This window comes from Nyctereutes procyonoides, unplaced genomic scaffold, assembly GCF_905146905.1.
Source record: "Nyctereutes procyonoides isolate TBG_1078 unplaced genomic scaffold, NYPRO_anot_genome, whole genome shotgun sequence".
NCBI lineage: Eukaryota > Metazoa > Chordata > Mammalia > Carnivora > Canidae > Nyctereutes > Nyctereutes procyonoides.
In genome coordinates this window covers 15,536,449-15,555,445 of record NW_026575034.1, presented here as the reverse complement: position 1 = coordinate 15,555,445, position 18,997 = coordinate 15,536,449, and the positions used below count along the sequence as shown (strand labels likewise).

General features: G+C 48.7%; 1 protein-coding gene across 11 annotated transcripts in view; it reads left to right on the top strand.

Annotated features, from left to right (window-relative positions):
• MICAL2 (microtubule associated monooxygenase, calponin and LIM domain containing 2) overlaps nt 1–18,997 on the top strand; it is a 223,669-nt gene that overhangs the window by 35,648 nt on the left and 169,024 nt on the right. For all 11 annotated transcript variants that reach the window (XM_055317601.1, XM_055317599.1, XM_055317600.1 and 8 more), the window contains exon 2: nt 11,328–11,668. In XM_055317601.1, the coding sequence (XP_055173576.1) occupies nt 11,405–11,668 (264 nt within the window). In that variant the 5' untranslated portion in view covers nt 11,328–11,404. The remainder of the gene's footprint in view (nt 1–11,327; nt 11,669–18,997) is intronic.

The window sequence follows — 18,997 nt, the reverse complement described above, 5'->3', positions numbered from 1 at the left end:
ACCACCTGGGAGGTGAGGGAGAGGGGCAGGGAAGGGGACTCCGATGGTTTGGCTCGAGGGCCTGGATGCAGATGGTGCTGTACCGAGTTTGGGGGTGCAGGGGAGGTAAACTGATTGCACGTGAGGTGTCTGTATGGGAGTCCTTGCAGTTGGCTCATGGGCCCAGAGTGCAGCAGATCCCATGGAGGGATATCTTGATGGGTCATCAGGACGTAGCTGTTGGTCAAACTACCAGAGTGTCTAGGTCCCTGAGGGCGAGAGGAGAGTAAAAATCAGAACCTCGGGACACAGTAAAATCTCAGGGACGTTTAAAGAGAGAGGAGTCTGCAGAGCCTGAAATGGGAGCGATGGTGAGCAAGATAGGGCCCCGGATGTGATGATGGCATGGTGTGACAGCCTTGGGTGTGAGGCCTGCAGCTCTTGTGTGATTGGAAACCAGACTGGTGGATGGAAGGGGAAGTGGAAGTGAGGGGATGGACTGTGCAGGGGTGACCCGGACCCGGTAGGGAAGGAGGGAGAGTCTCATTTTGCTTCCTCCAGTGAGAGCGGTATAGACCTAGCTGTGACTGCTTTTGCACATGTTTTTGAGACTGACTTCATGTTGATAAATTCACACAGCGACAACAAACGCAGAACTTTTGTCAGTGAATTTTTTTTTTTTTTTTTTTTGCCTTGACAAATGCAGTCACTTAGCCCAACTCTTTAAAATTTGGGGCCTTTGGAAGACAGACTCCATGAGACGCGGCTGGGCTGTGAGCTTCTCGGGGCAGAGACTGCTCTGTGGTCGTCCCAGGGTCTTGGCCGAGGAGCCGTGTGCAGAGCCAGCAGGTGTTGTTGAGCGATCCTTTTCGCGTTCACTTTGCTATGATTTCCCTCTCCTCCCCAGTATCCATCTCTGTCCTCCAGACCAATTACTGGGGTCCCAGTCCCTGAGACCTAACTTCAGCACAGCAGGGGATGCGCTGCCATCCTGATACAAGGCCACCTGGGGAGTGGCCTTGAGGACGTGCTAGGCAAAGACTCAGCGGAAAATACACCTTTCCCTCTCCCATCCCTGCGTAAGTTAGATTAAAAGGAAGGAGCTACCCTTTCCATTTGCAGGAAAAGTGCACCAATTTTTGCCTTGGTTCGGCTTGGGCTGCCTTGAGCTTGAGGGAGGTAGGAGTCATCCTGCTGCAGGTGCCGGAAAATATTGAGCACATCCGTGAACTTGCACCGTGAGGCACCTCATTTAAATTTCACAGAGACTCTGTGTTGTTTATGACTTGTTCAAGGGAGTGCTCAGTGGCCCAGAGTCCATGTAGTTTCCACCACACCATGTCAGCTTCCAGGGACTCAGGAGCGGAGGGCTCAGGTGGGCGTGGGGGGCATTGACACCAGGGAAATGACTAGCTTATCTGCCCTATTCCATTTGCATTTAGGGACGGGATGGGGATTTTCCATACAGGGTCGAGAGGGGTGTATGTGTGTGTCTCAAATGGAGAGGTGGGCAGGCTTACTCTGAGGGTCAAGCAACTTTTCCTGGATACTGAGGTCCTAATGGTTGTTTTGGAAGTTGACCACCACAACAATGGTGGTGGGGAGAGATCCCTCTCACGTGTTCACCCTGATGTGACCGACAGCTTTCTGACCCACAGGCCAAATTTGACACGCCTACCACACTGTGGTTTACCTCCTGCGTGACTTTAGGGAATGGTTCCTGCCTAGCAGATAAACCCTCGATTCTCAGTGACATCCTGCACTTGAAGTCTGCTTCTCACTATGTGAAGTCCAAATGTTTCAGGCCACAGAGGGCTTTCCCACGGTGTGGGTGGTGGGGGCACCCGGAGAATCTGGGTCCTTCCTTCTCCTGGCTTGCCCGTCTCCTACCTGTGGTTTCCAAGGAGGCTCTCCTCTGACAGAAGTGAAAGAGCTTGGAGGGTCACTGGGGGAGATCGCTGCGGGGCCTTCCCAGAAGTTGTGTACGTTACTTCTGCGCACAGTCCATTACCTCGCACTGGTCATATGGGCTCACAGATGTAAGGAAGGGCCCAGGAGGAAGGAACAACGCATCTAGCCATCAGCTAGCCTGTCTCTGCCGTATCCACCAAAGCCCAAAAGTTATCTCTCAGCTGAGTTTTTATCGGCAGATTAGCTACTGTCTTCATCTGATAGTGCATCGAGATCTCATTATCCAGGGCCTAGCATTTTGGAGTTTGATGGAAGAAGAGGAGTCCCTGGCCTAGACAAGCAGACACGTCTCTGCTGTGGTGTGCAGGGCAGCACTTACATACCTTTGGGCTCCATCTACTTTGTGTGGGAGCACTATGGGCCTATGGTTAAGGATGCGGGTTCTGAACTCTGGCTATGGGGCTTCGCGTTACAGGTTCACCACTTCTGGCCACGTGACCTCGGGCCATTGGCTAACTTCCCTAATTCTCTGAAAAATGGGGATATCAATAGTGTCTAACAATGTCTGAGTTTGTTATAATGATTAACTTCTTTAATAATAGGAAGTTTTTAACACATTGCCCAAGACTTCATAGATGCTCCTTTAGTGCCAACAATTCTTATGTTCCCAAGGATTGAATAGTCGTTCATTCGTTTAGCACATACTATGTACAGAGAGAGTCTTTTGCTAGGAACCGAGAGTAAGGAAGTAAAAAATTCACGGAAGAACTTGCTGTAATTGAAGCAAGTACTAGATGCCATGGGAAGGATCTGACCCATTTGGGGCTAGGGAACTAGAGCATCTGGAGGAGATGGGCATTGAAGGAAGACTAGGAGTTCGTGTGGAGAGGATTTCTTCATAGCCACAGGCCCTGCTTAAGAACACCAAGTGTGCTGTGTGATATATTGGATTTAATGTTTTTGGAATAGGGAAGCTTCTTTGTCTTACAATAGGATTCTTCTAAAGGAGCCTTACCCATGTCCCTGAAATTGATGTCAGCCAATTAAAAATATGCCCAACCCTAACTTTGAAGGACAGAAGTCTCATGTAATGACACAGCCATTGTTCCCACTCGTTCAAGCCTGATGGCGTGCCCAATGGATCTGAGCTGACTTGTCGTCAGGGAGCTTTTAGGGAATCTGTACACTGCAGGGAAGAATGTTCCCTGCTTTCTCAGACCTGCTGTCTGCTGGCACCACTGCACGGGATGGTGAGAATGCAGGTGCGTTCTCCCCTGGGCAGTGTGTGGTGGGTTTGGGGAGCCAAGACCAAGACTTGGGAGCCGGGTGTTGAAGGAAATTTCACAGATGCGTGTATGGGGGTAGGAGTATCAGTGGTGGTTGCCTGAGCAAAGCAGAGCAAGAGATAAAATAACAACTTGTCAGAACTGAGCTTCCACAGTCATTCTGGAGTCCAATAAGATTTGGAAGGAAGAATGAGAGAAGCCTAGATGACTCTACAAAAAAAAAAAAAAAAAAAGGTTAAATGTTATTTCTTGAGCCAAATAAAACAAAGAGCAAGATCCTTTCATTAACTTAATGATTTCTTTTGCTTATTACATTTTAATTCAAAAGTATTTTAGAAAATTAACTTCAGTACTAATTAGCATAATTTTCTGTACTCTGGCCTTGGACAGCTCTGGCTCTTAGGTGGTGATGGTGGGGGTTTTCTTTTTTTTTTTTTTCTTTTTGGGTAGTGGTGGGGGTTTTCTTAATGCATTTTATTTTTCTTTTTGTGGGAAAATCTACAAAACATAAAACTTACCATTTTAATCATTTTTAAGTGTAGAGCTCCGTGGTAATCGAGTACGCTCACGATGTTGCAAAGGCGTCACCACCATCTACCCCCAGAACTCTTTGATCTTCTCAGATTCATAGTCTACACCTCAGACACGAACTCCCCGTTCCTCTCTTCCCCAAGCCCCTAGCATCTACCCTTCTGTTTCCTGTCTCTGAATTTGCTTCTTCTCGGTACCCTCACTAAGTTCTGAGACAGGATTGCCTCCTGGAAATCAAAATTGAGAGTTCACAGTTTTCCTGGGTACCTAGCATATGACCAAGACAGTTGGGGCACACACAGAATAGACTGCTAAGTTTTTGTTAGTAAAATGAGCCAAGTGTGTGTGTGTGGAGATACATTGAATTTTGTCACCTCTTGGCCTATTACCAGGTATGCAGGTTTCCTGCATATGGTATGTGGGTTCATGGGCAAGGTATCTTGTGGGCCCAACAGGAGATGGGGTCTAAGGGGTGACTTCTTGGAAAGAGGCCAGGCATGCTGGACCTGAGGGCCTGAGGTCCAGAGAACAGACCTGTGGGGGATGCAGCCTGGGGCCTTGACCCTCACCTGCTGGATTGCAAGCCCATTCTTCATCAAGTCAGCATGGTGCCAGGGCTTCTTGCCAGATGGCTCTTTCTTTTCTGGAGAAGAAGCATCCTGCTAACTTGGTGGAGGCCCACAGTCACTTGCTGGCCTGAGGCAGGTAGGATCCCAAAGCCCCCTCCGGTCATCGAGACCAGTGGGCTAGTCAGAGACAGAAGACCCTAGACTTAGGATGTGTGTACAGGAGGCACTTAAACAGGTTGTACACACTCTGGAAGAACATTTGGGAGTGGAAAGTATGAAGCTAAAAATAAAAATCATCCAAAAAGACCATTTCTCCCCCCCCCCCCCCGCCCGCTTCTCTCACACATACTGTTCATGTTTGGCTTGTTTTCCTTCTTCTATAGATATTGCTTTATGGAGTCGGAATCCTATTGAGCACCTGAAATTATACCCTGCCCTCCTCACTCTGCATTAGGGTGTAAGCGCTTCCCTATGGATTAAGTGTCTTTCTAAATATTATTTTTAAAGGACTGCCTAATACTTTATTACTTGGTTGCCCCATAACTTATGAAACCGTGCTCTGTTGTTGACATGCATAGACTCTCGGAGCCTGAAAGATCTCCAGAGACTTCAGAGCTGGACCCGTTTACGGGTACGATGTCTTCAACAAAGGCAGGCTGTACCAGTTCTGTCTACATGGCGTCGATCCGTTGGTGACTAAGTGTGGATTTTGAAGTGAGCTGGAACTGGGCCCCTTTCACAGCATCCCTCCTTGCTGCCTCTGGGATCCTGAGGAGGTAACTCTGTAGTTTGCCTTTTCTTCTGCCAAACAAGGATGGGTAAATGAGGTCAGCGATGTAGGCGTCTGGGACAGGGCCTGGCACGCTGTCAGCAGCTGAGCCACGCGGCTGTTGGTGTCCTCATGAGGTGGTGTGAGGGGCGGGCCCAGACTCCTCATGCCTAGGCTGGCCTTCTGCCCACCTCGGAGGCTTTGCTTCTGGAAGGTCCTTGAAGAGCGGCTTAGTGGTCCAAGCAGAGGTGTGGGGCACTGGCTAGAAATTCTTACTGAAAAATGTTTAAAGTAGGTACGTGTGTATGTACGTGCATATATATACACACATTTGTATATATACATGCACACACGTGTGTGCACATGCACACAATGCATGTGCATACATATATATACCTGCATTTACATATGTACACATGCATATGTATACACATACATGTATACACAGACACACACTAGGAAGCACATGTGGCAAACATAATTGCATTATAGAAAACAAAGATAGGCAAGTTCTGGGACCCCCCCCCCCTGCCCTGCCCCCCAAGGACCTTATTGCAGAGCAGAAACAGAGGAAAGAAGAAGACTCTCCCACCCCATAGGCTTGGTGTGAGGACCCCTTAAGATAATGCTGGTGGAAGACCCTGGCCTGCCGTGGGCCTCTGGTCACGTGGGCCTCTTCCTGGCACTGTGACCTGTCAGCATACAGGAATCTGGCTCATTGGAGCAGGAAGGGATCTGCTACTGGGCCTCCAGGAGGAAATAGATGGAGGTGAGGAAGCGGGAGTGTGTGAGGTCACTGAGTCAGACCAATGGAGTCAACTCACTGTTGAAAAGTGTCAGGGGAGGACTGAGGCTGGAAGGGCAGGACCCACACAGAAGGCCTGGCCTGAGCTCCCCACCTGAGGCAGTGTAGAAGGGAGGGCAGTTTCTAGGCCCTTGGGGCAGGCTGGGAACTTGTTAGGCCTTTCACCGTATGTCTCCTGGATGCGTTTTCCTGGGCCTTTCCTCGCAGGGCTCCAGATGGCGTGTGTAAGAAAACTGCACGTGTGGCTTCAGCTTGCGTGGGAGGAAGGGCTTTGACTTCCTGTGGGTGATCCCTGGGGTTAAAATCAGGAACAGAAAGAAGCTTGTGGAGAGACAGGATTGATTGCCCTGGGGAGGAGGCAAAGGTGGAGCAGGCTGCCCCAGGAGGCCGTGTGCAAGGGAAGGCTGGGGACCCCTGGCTGGAAGGAGGCCCTTTCAGTCCCTTCCCAACCTTGGGAGATCCCCCTTTCGGTTCACGTTGGCTGCTGTATGTCCTTGTAGATGGAAAGCCAGGCCTCCTCTGGCCAGGTGAGAAGATGAGGTGTGCAGGCCTCACCTGTGAACCTGGGCTCTGCAGAGATGCAGTGTCCCTGGGGGGATACTTCCCGGGCTGCCTCTTGCCTCACCTCACCTGTTGGATCCAGGGTCTTCTGTGTGTGAGGCTCGGGGCCGGGGCTTCCAGTTTTTCTGACCACACTGTGAGTGCATGAGGGTGAAAACCGACCCTGCCTGGGGGCTCATTGGCGAGGTCATTTGGGGCACTCGGGTGGCTTAGGGGTTGAGTGACTGCCTTCAGCCCAGGGCGTGATCCTGGAGTCCCAGGATTGAGTCCCGCATTGGGCTCCCTGCATGGAGCCTGCTTCTCCTTCTGCCTGTGTCTCTGCCTCTCTCTGTGTGTCTCTCATGATTAAATATATAAAATCTTAAAACAAAAAACAAAAAAAACCTGTCATTTATCCACTACCTGGTCACACTGTTTGATGCCATTTGGCAGGTGATGAGGCCCAGGGAAGACAGAGGCTGGGGTCCTCAATGTGAGCACCCTAGAAACTCTTCAGCCAGGCAATGCCTTCTCTCATTTGAGAGGTACTTTGGGGCTCTGTGCCAAACCTTGAATTTGTCTCCCAGATGCCCCGGACTGAGCCCATTACTCATGCTGTTGTTGCCAGCAATCCAAAGCTCTGAGTTTTAATTTGTAGCAGCCATGGGCAGGGAAAGGGGGGTTGCTTTGTGACTCATGAAGTCACACAGGCAGGAACCACAAATAAGGAACCAATTGGCAAAAACCAAATAGCTTCAGGGCTATTCTTGGAAACTAAAGCATCACATCTTATTTATTCCCAGAAAATGAAGAAACCTTTCGTATTTCTGGGTGGGTTTATTTATATTAAACTCTAAATATCCTATCAGACTCTAAAAAACAACAGCTGGGTGGTGGTTGACAAGGAAAATTTTCACAAGAGCTATAACCTGAGATCCTCTGATTTAACTAATCCTCGATTTTCTTTTGGGGAAGGAGAAAGGGTACCCACCAGAAAAAAATTCCACTCCAGTCTCTGGAAGAAGGGGTCTGGAGCTCAGACTCAGTCTCCCAGAGCCCTCCCAAGTCAGCCTTCCTGGCCCACTAACAGAACTACCTGTATCAAGGATGTTTTTTATTTTTTTTATTTATTTTTTTAAGGATGTTTTTTATTACTGAAATTACAGAAACCTCCTTTGTCCCCACTCTATATTTGAGAGAATTGAAATCTCAGAAGTTAAGTGAGTTGTCCAAGGCTATCCAACTGGGAAGTGGATTTGAACCCACATTGTCTGAATTTAAAGCCTATGGCTTCTAGTTTTATTTATTTATTTATTAAAGATTTTATTTATTTATTCATGACAGAGACGGAGAGAGGCAGAGACACACAGGCAGGGGGGAAGCAGGCTCCATGCAGGGAGCCCGATGTGGGACTCGATCCTGGGTCTCCAGGATCACACCCTGGGCTGAAGGCGGCACTAAACCGCTGGGCCACCGGGGCTGCCCCACTTCTAGTCTTAAAGTACAGATAATTCCTTGAGCTGGGAAGCTAGTCCCTCCCTTCTGATTTGATGACATTTGGGCCATTTGAGGAATAGTAATTGACTGCTGGTTATCATGTAGCTGCCAGGTGCTGAATACATCACATCCATGATTGAGTTTATTCCTTATAACCCTACAAAGCCAGTGTGATTGTCTCATTTTACAGATGAGGAAACAGGCTGAGATACGCTAGATCACTTGCCTAGCAGGTGCATGAGACCAGATTCACACCTTCATCTGCTAGACTCCAAACCGTCTGAGGCTCTTCCTTGAGGAAACCTACCCTCATGGGTGTTAGGGTCTTTTTTAAGGTCTTTGACTTCAACTGCAAAGCTGATTTTGCAGGTTGAGACCAGACCCTTCAGACCAGGGAGGCAGGTCTGAGCCTGGTACGAGCTGCTAGCGTACAGTCCAAGGAGCACCGTCTGCTGTCCGGCCACCCCTCTCCACCCCCACCCCATATCTCCCTCTAGAGAAGACCGAGTTCCTAGGGCCCCCATGCACAGCCAGCACACTCCACGCCACCTTTGGTTCTCCACTGGAACCCTAAGATTAAGTCGTTCGGTTTTCTTTTGGGGGAGGAGGGACGGCAGCTGGAGTGGGAAGGATACAGGTTCTTCCAGTTTGTAAATGATTCTCTGGGAGTCAGGTTTGGCTTGATATCTCTAAACAGTTCACCCTTTTAGACAAGGGGGAGCTGGCAACTTGAAGAATTGATGTACAGAAGTGTTTTTTCAAACTGGTGCATTCCCCGGACACGAATCTGCCCCACGTGAGAGAGATGCAGTGCACATTTCCACATCTGCCAAGCGCCTCCCAGGGCCTGGCTCTGCCCCCACACACCTCGCCCTACACAGCAACCCTGCAAGGTGGAGAGTACCAGGTCTCCTACAAAAGGAGAAACTGAGGCTCACAGCTTCTATGGCTTGTGTAAGGCCGTGAGGGCAGCCAGGGGCCAAACTGAGCTTGGACTTGAGCTCCAATAGCCCCAAAGCCTGGATGGGCAGGTGGCTCTACTCTGCACCATCTGCCCATCCCCAGAAAGGACTACAGGGTGCCAGCTGAATTCAAGTAGTTTTGTCTTTGTCAACGGCCGCATCCTTTGTTCAGTGCTGGGCACAGGAATGGTTCCAAAGATAGAGACTGGGGATGTTCCTTCCCTCTGAAAAGCAAACGAGTCTTGCTCTCTGTTTATGCTCTCTGGGTGGTAAGTCTTGTACCTGGGGAAGAGCTGAAACAGTAGGAGGCAGTGTTTATGTGAGCGATGCCAAAGTGAGCACTGCGGACCTTTAAGGAGCCGAGGGAGCATCTGGGAGGGAGTCCGTGTCTTATTGGCACCTGGCAAAACACAGGGCCAGCTCTCCATGCGCGGTGACTTTGCAGGGTGGCGGGGAGCAGAGCCGCCAGGTCAGGGCTCCTGGAGGACAGAGGCCTGGCTCAAGAGTGCCCCGGGCTAGGCCTGGCGCAGGGAATGGGCCCTCAGCCACGCACGGTGCCAGGCATGTCGGAGGTTCCTGGGGACCGGGTGAGGGGTGGTGTCCCTGCTGTTGTCAGCGCCCCCATGGCCAGCAGCATCTGGGTGTCTGCCCCCAGCAGCCCCCCCCCCCCAGGTGCTGCCTGCGGGCTGCCATACACCGTGTGAGCATGCGAGTGCGCGCCTCTCTCCTGGGGCTCTCCCAGCTACCTTGCTCGTTACCGCCTCCCACCACCTCATCTTCGCAGAGGCTCCTCTCTGCCCTGTCGCTCTGTCTCCTGCCCCCTCCATGATCTGCCCTGGATGCTCCCTCCACACCTTGTCATGAGTTCTGAACTCTAGGAGCTCTGAGCTTGCTGTGTGCTGGCTCTTTCCCGACTCACATCTGTATGGCCTTTCCTTTGCCTGAGAACCTCTATTCCCCAGTCTTCTAGTGAAATTCATCTTGTTCCTAAAATTGTAGTGTTTGGGGCATCCTCCACTCCCCCTGCCTGCTACCCCGTGGCTGCTCTGGACACGTCTCGGCTCTCTCAGACACCTCCTTATCTGGCTTCCATGCACCTTGCTCATCTTTTAAAAGCGCTTTCCTGTTGTCCTCTAATCAACTCTTCATACACCTGTCTTCCTCCCTAGGCCCCATCTCTGCATCCTCAGTACCTGGGGGCTGCATGGCTCTTGCTTAGGCACCAGTAATTGTTGCTGAATGAATGAGTAAAGGATGAAGGAAGAAAATAAACACTTTGCTCTGCTTTTAATGTTGTAAGGCCAGCCCACAATCCAAATGCACCCACAACAGTGTTTCTGTCTGGAGAGTGGGAAGCCGCCCAGCCCTAGGGCCTTGTCTCTGTATTTGCTGACCTCCTCCCACCAGGCCTCTGTCTGGGGAAGCTTGATATGCTGTGTGCTCTTGTTTACAGACCCTCCCGAGCCCTCCTGACAGCTGGGCCAACCCTAGTTCCTCTACACTTGTCTTCTTGCAGTAGCTTTGGGTTCTGGAAAAATAGCTATTGCTTTGGAAAATCGACCCTAACTTATTTTTGTTCCTTTGAAACTTGAATGACTTTCCTAAGAAATGCCTGAGGTTAGAGTGGTGCAGAGAGACAGGCCAATGGCCCAAACCCAGGCGAGCTATTTTCGTAATGTGAATGAATACCCATTGCATTTTTCCTTCCATCGGCCTCAGCACTTGTTCCAAACAACTCACAGCTTGGGCTCACAGAGCACAGACTCCTTTTGCGCATTGGGAGGAGACCCATGTGTGTCTGTGTCTTTCTGTATGTCTGACTGAGGTAGATGCTGTGCTTGCAGCTGATACTGGGAGTAGAGAGAAGTTTCAAGAAGTTGCCATTTGTCATCTGTATAGGGGAAAGACCTGCCCTCTGGTAACTAGTGGAGGAAGACTTTAACGTTTTGTGTCTAAGGATATGTGAGAAGGCCATGAATTCTAGGGAGGGAGGTGCTTTGAATTTTTTGGTCTGTGTGCTAATGTCACGGGGCTAGATTACACTAATATTACTCAACTAATTTGTAGCACCACGAATTAAAGATTTCCGTGGTGCTTGCTACATCTGGTGTGCTTTTCTGGTTTGTCCCCCCGCCCTTTACTAGTTGTTATTTCTAGAACTATCTGGCTCATAACAAGATTGACCAGGTAATGCTGACATCAGCCAAGGTATATCTTTGAGTGACCTGTATGTAATTCTTTTACAGCCAGTGAGAGGAGTGGGGTGTTGGCAAGGGGAAAGAGACAGCCAGCAAGACAGCATTGCCAGCTCAGAAGGCATGATTGTACCTTTTCTATAGATGATTTATCTTTAGCATTAAGTGTTATGTTTAGTATGCTTAGCATCCCAAAGGAATTTTATTTTTCCCTCTCAGCACCCATTCCCCAACCCTGTCTCATTACCATGGAGCTCACCTCTGCCCCCACCTTCCTTTGCAGGTGTGATGTTTTTCCAGGTACTTCATGGTGTTCTCCTCTAGCTTGTCCAAACCACTGCTCTACACAGCTGCTGAAACATGGGGGAAAACGAGGATGAGAAGCAGACCCAGGCCGGGCAGGTCTTCGAGAACTTTGTCCAGGCTTCCACGTGCAAAGGCACCCTCCAGGCCTTCAACATCCTCACGCGACACCTTGACCTAGACCCTCTGGACCACCGGAACTTTTATTCCAAGCTCAAGTCCAAGGTGACCACCTGGAAGGCCAAAGCCCTGTGGTACAAACTGGACAAACGTGGATCCCATAAGGAGTACAAGCGAGGGAAGTCTTGTATGAACACCAAGGTAAGGGAAAATCCTGTGTAGACATTTCTTACCTTTGAGAGGTGTGTGTGTTCGCTTGCCAGGAGGTTAGGAAGCTGTTGCCATTTTGCCATTCTAAGGTCCTTAATAGGTATGGGTATGTGTGAGCATTTTGCTTGGTTGAAGATTTCCTTTGCCTGCACATGCACAGCTTACCCTGGGTGGGAGCTTCTGTCTTAGAGTGGTGGCCTCTCCAAGGCAGAGAGAATAAATGCATGCTTGGCATTATCTTGCTTCTACTGTCACCACTATTACTGCTAGTAGCTACTATTTATTGAACAACTTCTGTGTGCCAGGAACTATATAAACATGGTCTCAGTGAACACCTACTACATGGTCCTTTGGGCCATTTTAGAGCTATGGAAACGGAGAAGTCCATTATCTAGCTCGAGATCACACAACAAGGAGGCAACTTTGGTCTGATTCAAGAGATTGCACCCTAAATTCCATTCTCCTGGGAGCCAACATTGTAGAAAGATCCCTTGACTTTGATTGGCTAAGAAATAGGTCTTTGGTCCTTCCTGCCTTTTCCTCCCTTTCTCTTTCCCTTCTTCTCTCCACCCTCTTCCCCAAGATGCATTTCTGTGCTCAGGGTCATACTTGCAGTTAACCCTCCACAAGCTGATTACTTTCCCCACTCTTTGGCCACAGATGACATTGGTGGACATCACATCTCTACCACTGCAATGCATACTGCCTAAGGGGCAGCCGGAAGTCAGGACATCTCGGCCTGGCCCTTGGGGGGCTGTCAGCCCCAGGCAGTGGTCCAGACTGTATGTTTAGGTTAAAAGTGAGCGTGCTGTATTTAGACCTCACAGGAGGTAGTTTAGCCAGAGCCCTTGGAATTTTAGTCGGTGCCAATCCCAGACAAGGGGATTGAACTCTCCATGGCAATCAGGACTGTTGTGTTTTTGTTTTGGTGATGAGGAGCTGTTGACTGTACCGTGGGATACGGCCGGCCGCGTTCCCTTGCCCCCAGGGGGACAGCTGCCAAAGCTCCTCCAAGCCTGGGGCGCGCTGACTTTATGGGGCATAAGAAGAGCATTCCCACAAGTCCAGAACTTCAGCCCAGCATCCAGGCAGTGCCTGCCCATAACCTGCCAAGCTTTATCTCTACACAGAGGAGACAAAAGTGTTAAAGAGAAGAGAAAAGGGTGCGACAGGTCGCTGAGGTGCCACCCCCACCTAGCTGCTGTGACTTCATGGCTCCTGGTTCACTGGGAAGCTCTTCAGACTTGGAGAGAGGGGGCAGCTGTTTGCTTTCAAAGTATCACCCTTTTCAGTAACTGTGTGTGGCAGCTTTCTTTTGAAAAGGTCCCGTAGAAGTCAGGTGGCCGGGCTGTAAGGTGTTTTCTCGGGAAGGTTTTCAGAGGCCTTATTCTATGAGGAAATGCCATGGCCTCATGTACCCAGCAGTGTCTGGCTGTTGAGGGGACTCTCTTGGTGCTCTGAAGACAGACCTGCAGAGGGAGTGAGCACCCGGGGGGATGGAATGGAGGCTCGACCACTAGGAAGATGTCCTTTTTTCAAAAATCATCAGTCAGTTGCCTCGCCTGTCTGGCCAGCCTTTATTTTTCAAGCCTCGATGAGTTGAAATAGAAGAGTCCTTGTGGACTCTTGAGGTTGGCAGGTCACCACTGGTGCCGGGGATACAAAGGGAAGGCACTAACATTGGTAGTTAGTGATGCTGAATTGAGAGTGTATCTTGCTCAGGAATTTTCTGCCTTGGAGGAGGAGGAATAAGGACCTTTTAAACGTGTGGTAGCCCATCTCCTAAGCACCACCTAGATCCTGAAGCATGGAACACATTTGAAGATGTGCTCCAAGTATGGCTCTGACTGTGTGAGGTCACTTGAGCTGCACACTTCAGAAACCCAGCTCAAACCTAAACAAAAAAAGAGAATCATTAACTTGTATAAACAGGAAGGTCCAGAAAGTCTTTTCCCATCCTCTCTCCTTCCATCTTTGTCTTGGACGTTTTGCTCTACGTTGGCTCCAGTCTTCTCTCCTACAGATTTTCTCCATGTGGCCTCTAGTTCCTATCTTTATAGCTCTGTGACCCAAAGGCTAGACTCTCTTTCCTCCTGCTCAATATTGAATAAAATTTTAGGGAAGGATTCTAATTGGCCTGTTTCTGGACCAATTATTGTGCCCAAACCAGGGGAACTGGCTACTGTCTTTGGTAGCCCTTTCAAACATCATATGATAGACATGAGGGAGGAGCAGGTTCCCAAGATGTGGGATGGATAAATAACAGGGTCCTCTACAGTGCATTCTGAATCCATATCGGATTCATGTGGACGGTTAATGGCCAACTCTAAGAACCTAGAGCTTGCAGTCCTTGTTGTGAGTCAAACAAAACACAGAACACAGGTCCTCCCTCTCTTCTAACATGAACAGACTCTGTCTCACTCACACACCTCGCTTAGGTATCCTTGGGTGTAGTAGTTTACGCTGAGCATTAGCCAAACAAGAAACGCTGGGTATTAGCATGCACATGGATGATCATTAATGCTAAGACATATAACATAGGTGTGTCAGGTATCAGGCACATGGTCAAGCTCCTGGCTAGCCACAGCTAGAGTAGAAATTAACTCATCCAGAACCCCAAACTTTCCATTGTTGCGGATACCTCAGAACCATCTGGAGTGGATCAGGGCTTTAGCATTTCACCAGCATATATCAGCAGCTACCACGCTCTTCATGCCAGCAATGTGTGAGTGTGAGTGAGCAAGTGTGTGTGTGTGTATGCATGTATGTTGGTAGTGGTGATTGAGGGAGATTGACCAGCATCTGTTTGGAGAAGGAAGCCTCTGATAGGGGTAGGGGAACAGGGAGAAGGACCTACATTGTCATTAGAGCATTGGCTTAGGTGTCAGTTGCATAATCTAACTTGGGATCATTGTTTACTAATTAGTTATGAGGGTTTTGTCAGGCACTTAATAATTCTTTCCCTGGGTGTGATCTGTTTGGATAAGGATACAGTGATCCAAGGATCAAGCCAAATTAACTCCTTTAGGACTAACACTGGTTCTGCATCCGGATAGTACCTTTATCAAATATCACATCCAATTATGTAATGTCCCTGGGGAATACAGCCCAGAAAGGGGGGGGGAGCAATATAAGGTTTGGTATGGGAATTGCCGTCATCACAAAATCGTGGAGTCTGGTCTTTTATATGTATCTAATATCAGAAGGAACTGGAGAGGATGTTGTGTACAATCTTTACATCTGACAGGTAACACAGAGGGGCCCAGGAACCTGAAGCCATTTATCTGAGGCTAGCGGGCAAGTTTGTCAGGATTTGGTCTCTATTGATGGGTTGGCTCCAATATTCTTTTGTTCATTCATTCAGCAGGTATTTCTAGCGCTCTATGCACCTGACAGGGGAGGTGGCTTGAAAGACAAATGAGAAGTGGCTCTCAGCAGTTTGGGAGACAGAAACATAATTATTTCTGTATTTATTAACTTATCCAGTCATTCCTGAGGTGAATAATTATTGAGCGGTTGCTGTGAGCCAGTCACTTGCCTAGGTACCAGTCAGCCACGAGATAGCTCGGTGGCCTTGGGCAGGTTGCTTAAATCATGGATCCTCAGTAGCGATCTGTGTCAAATGAGGATAGCAATGGTCGCTCTCTCATGGAGTTGCTGTGAGCACTAACTCAGGCGATCTTTGTGAGGGATTTAGAATGTTGCCTGGTACATATAAGTGAACCGCACATGCTTGGCCAGTATTTTCACTGGTATCCTAAGTGACGAGACAGGTGTGTACACAGTCTGCAGGAGTCTAGAAAAGCAATGACTGAGCATGACCGGAGCAGCCTGGCAATGCTTCCTGGAAGAGAAGGTATGATTTGGAGCTTGACGTATGAGAAGAAGTTTGCCTCGCCGAGCTGAGGGAACACAGGACAGGGAGCTGTATTCCAGGAAGAGTGTGTGGCTTTGTAAGAGGAATGAAGGTGAGAGTGGGGAGAGGGTGAGAGCCAGAGAGAGCAAAATAGGTGGATGTGCAGGAAGTGACCCGGAAAGAACGGCCTCCCGGGGGCCAGGCTGTGAAGAGAGGGTTGCAGGGTCAAACAGAGGACCTAGGGGACCATTGAGGACGAGCCCTGGATTTCCGACCCTGGGTTCTTTCTTTCTACCACCTTCCATGGGGTTGCTCAGTAATCACAGATAACCAGCGCAGACCAGAAGGCATTTGTACATCATAAAAACATGCTCACAGGAAATGACTCATGGACTCTTGTCACCAGCAGGAACGGGGCCAACCTATAGAATGAAAACTGTTGGGTTATCTTGTGAGAAGGAAATGTCTGTATTTTGTGAACGTCCAGCAGGGTCACCACCTACCTTTTGTTCCTGACTGTGACCCTTGCCCATCTCTGCCCCTGCAGTGGCTCCCCAGTGGTGGGTAGCCCAGGCTTGGCTGATGCAAGTGGTTCTTGAGCTCCACGAGCAGAGCACAGGAGGAGGTAGGGAGGTAGGGTGGGAGGGGTGAAGCTGGCAGGGAAGGCTGCTATCTCCAGGCCTAGATAAGCCTATCTGGCATTCCGGACCTCTGAAATCACCCACCACTGCCCTCACAGTGGGGCTCTGCTGTGCTGGCTGGGGCATGTCAAGTGCCATTCTGCCTAATATGGCCAGCTGCAGGGATGGCCCATAGAGCTATGGAAAGCGGAGGACGGTCTCTGGGGTGTGCAGTTCTGCAGGTGAACTCTGGATTTGCCTGCTTACCTGTAATGGCCTCCTGGCACTGCTGTGTCAGACATGTCTTCCAGCCCAGGTTACAATGAGTTTGTGTTCATCCCTACGCTTGACACCACTGCTCCACGTGGAGTTGGCAGGTTCTGCGTGAGTGTGTGCGCTGGACATTATATATGAGCTCGAGTGCATCCAGTCTCCCAGATATTAAACTGTGATGTAAAGCTCTCTCTTTTTGGCTATCTTCATAGGAAGTGGTTAACTCGGGTTCACTGTGGTTCATTTTATAAATACAGTTAGATAAAGACTTCTTTGTCTTTTTAAGAAAAAAAAACTAGTGTTCTTTAAAAAAGAGATGTATGCTTATGATTAAAAAATAAAACATTCAAGCAGGACAAGAACATGTACTGTGGTAGGTATATCTTTTCCCCAAGCCCCCAGGTCCCAACCCTAGAGGCAACCGGTGGACTCTTCCATATGGTTTTTCTGGAAGTCTCTACATGTGTGTTCGTGTGTGCGTGCAAACAGATGTGTGCATCCCCCCGTTACTTATTTTTTACTGGAAATTTTTTTTTTTTACATATTGTGCACATTTCTTTCACTCACCTCGATCTTGGAGATTGTTTTGTATCAGTCTGTGGGGCTCTAATCCTTCTATTATTTTCGTGGCTTCCCATTTCACTCTTTAACGGCTTAGCTCATTCTGAAATAGCGCTGTAATACATTTACTCACACATGCTCCATATACACATGAAGGCATATCTATGGGACAGTTGTGAGGATTCTGAGCCAAAGGATATATGTGCATCACATTGAAAATATTATAGGCATTGTCGCCTTCTCCCTGGAGGTGCTTCCAGCGGGCATTCCCCAGTGACAGTGGCAGGAGAGGGCCGAGAAGAGTCTTTCTTTGAAAGAGAGCTACCACAGCAGGGTGTAGCCTACTTGGATCTCTGTGGCCTTGCTGAGTGAGCATTGGGATGGACAACCCCCCTGCATCCAGGAGTCTGGCTGGTGGCCTTGAGCAGGGACACTGAGTGAAGAGAGCAGTCCAGTAACAATCAGGCAGGGATGGCTGACCCCTCTAACAATCACAGCCACAACCACAACTTCATTAGTATTATTAACACCCAACGTCTGCATAGGGCTTTAAGTTGAAAAATAGTTGCATATACGTAGTTTTGTTCAGAGGTTTGCTCTATCAGTGAAGTTGAATGCTCTTTTGCAGGGGAAACAAATACAAGTGTATACTTTCCTCTTCAAATTCCATCAGGTAATGGGATCTTTGAGAGCCCTGGTCCAGGGAGGATCTATACTGCTTGTGCCAAATGGGGGCCCCTTCCTGGCCTACCTAACTTGTTCTTTGTGTGATTCAGTTTAAGCAAGCATCACCTCCTTCAGGGCACCCTCCTTGATCTCTTCTCCACATCCCTTTCTCTTATTCCATCCTCAGTCTGGGTCTGGTGCCCACTGGGGACCCCAGACTCCAGTCCTACCAGAGTTTGCTAATCAGTATCCCTCTTTGATTGCTTTTGTGTCTCTCACCGTGGGCTCTGTGAGGACAGGGACATGCCTGGCTCATCCCCAGGTCCCAAGCACCCAGCTTATTTTTAAACCAGATATCAGTAGAGAGAGAGAGAGAGTGGCTTGAGGTTTGGTGGCTATATTCTCTGATTCTCTAGCTCTGCATTGTTTAGTAGAAATACAATGCAAGCCACATACGTAATTTAACAGTTTCTAGTAGCAACATTTGAAAAGTGCCAAAAATAGTGGAATTGATTGTAATAATATATTTTATTTAATCTAATGTATCCACAATATCATTTCAACCTGGAGTCAATCTAAAAAAAATAGTGAGAAATCTTATGTTTTTTATTAAGTCCTAAAATCCTGTATGTATTTTACAGCTCATCTCCATTCAGACTAGCCACATTTCAGATGCTCAAAAGCCATATGTGACTAATGGCTGTTAAATTGTGTAGTGCAGTCCTAGGTGTTCCATCATATTTGTCACCTGTAGTAGCAAGGTGGCTGTTGCAGCTGCAGCCATCACATCTGCTTCCAAGACAGGAAGAGAGAGGGTAGACGGCTGCTCTAGCTACCAAAACGTCGCCTTATTGTGTGGGCCAAAGTGTTCCCAGTTACCCCATTAAAACCCCCATGGGGGGAGGAGTTGTCATCTATACTTTGGCTGATTTCCCAGCACCTAGAATAATGCCTGACAATGGGGTAGGTATTTGTCATGGGTTAGATCTTCAAAAGCAGATGCTTAGATGGTGTTTGGAGTAGAAGGTGTTCATTAGCTATCAACACCTGCAAAAGGAAGGGGAGAGGAAGCAGGATTGGGCGGAAGAAGACTGCACACGAGAGAACCAAATGCCTGCAGGTTCAAGCAGTGGGTCCTTTTCTAGTTGGCCTTTCAGCAAATGGGTTTTGTGAAAGACAAAGGGTGGGGGGCCCCGGTTCTCTCTATAACATGTTTCACACGCAGGAATACAAGAAGTGTACTGTATGACATAGTTATAAGAGTCTATCCATACTTTCTCCTATGTACTATATATAAAATAATATTACATAAAAGCGATTTACCTTAAACTTCACTGCAGCTCC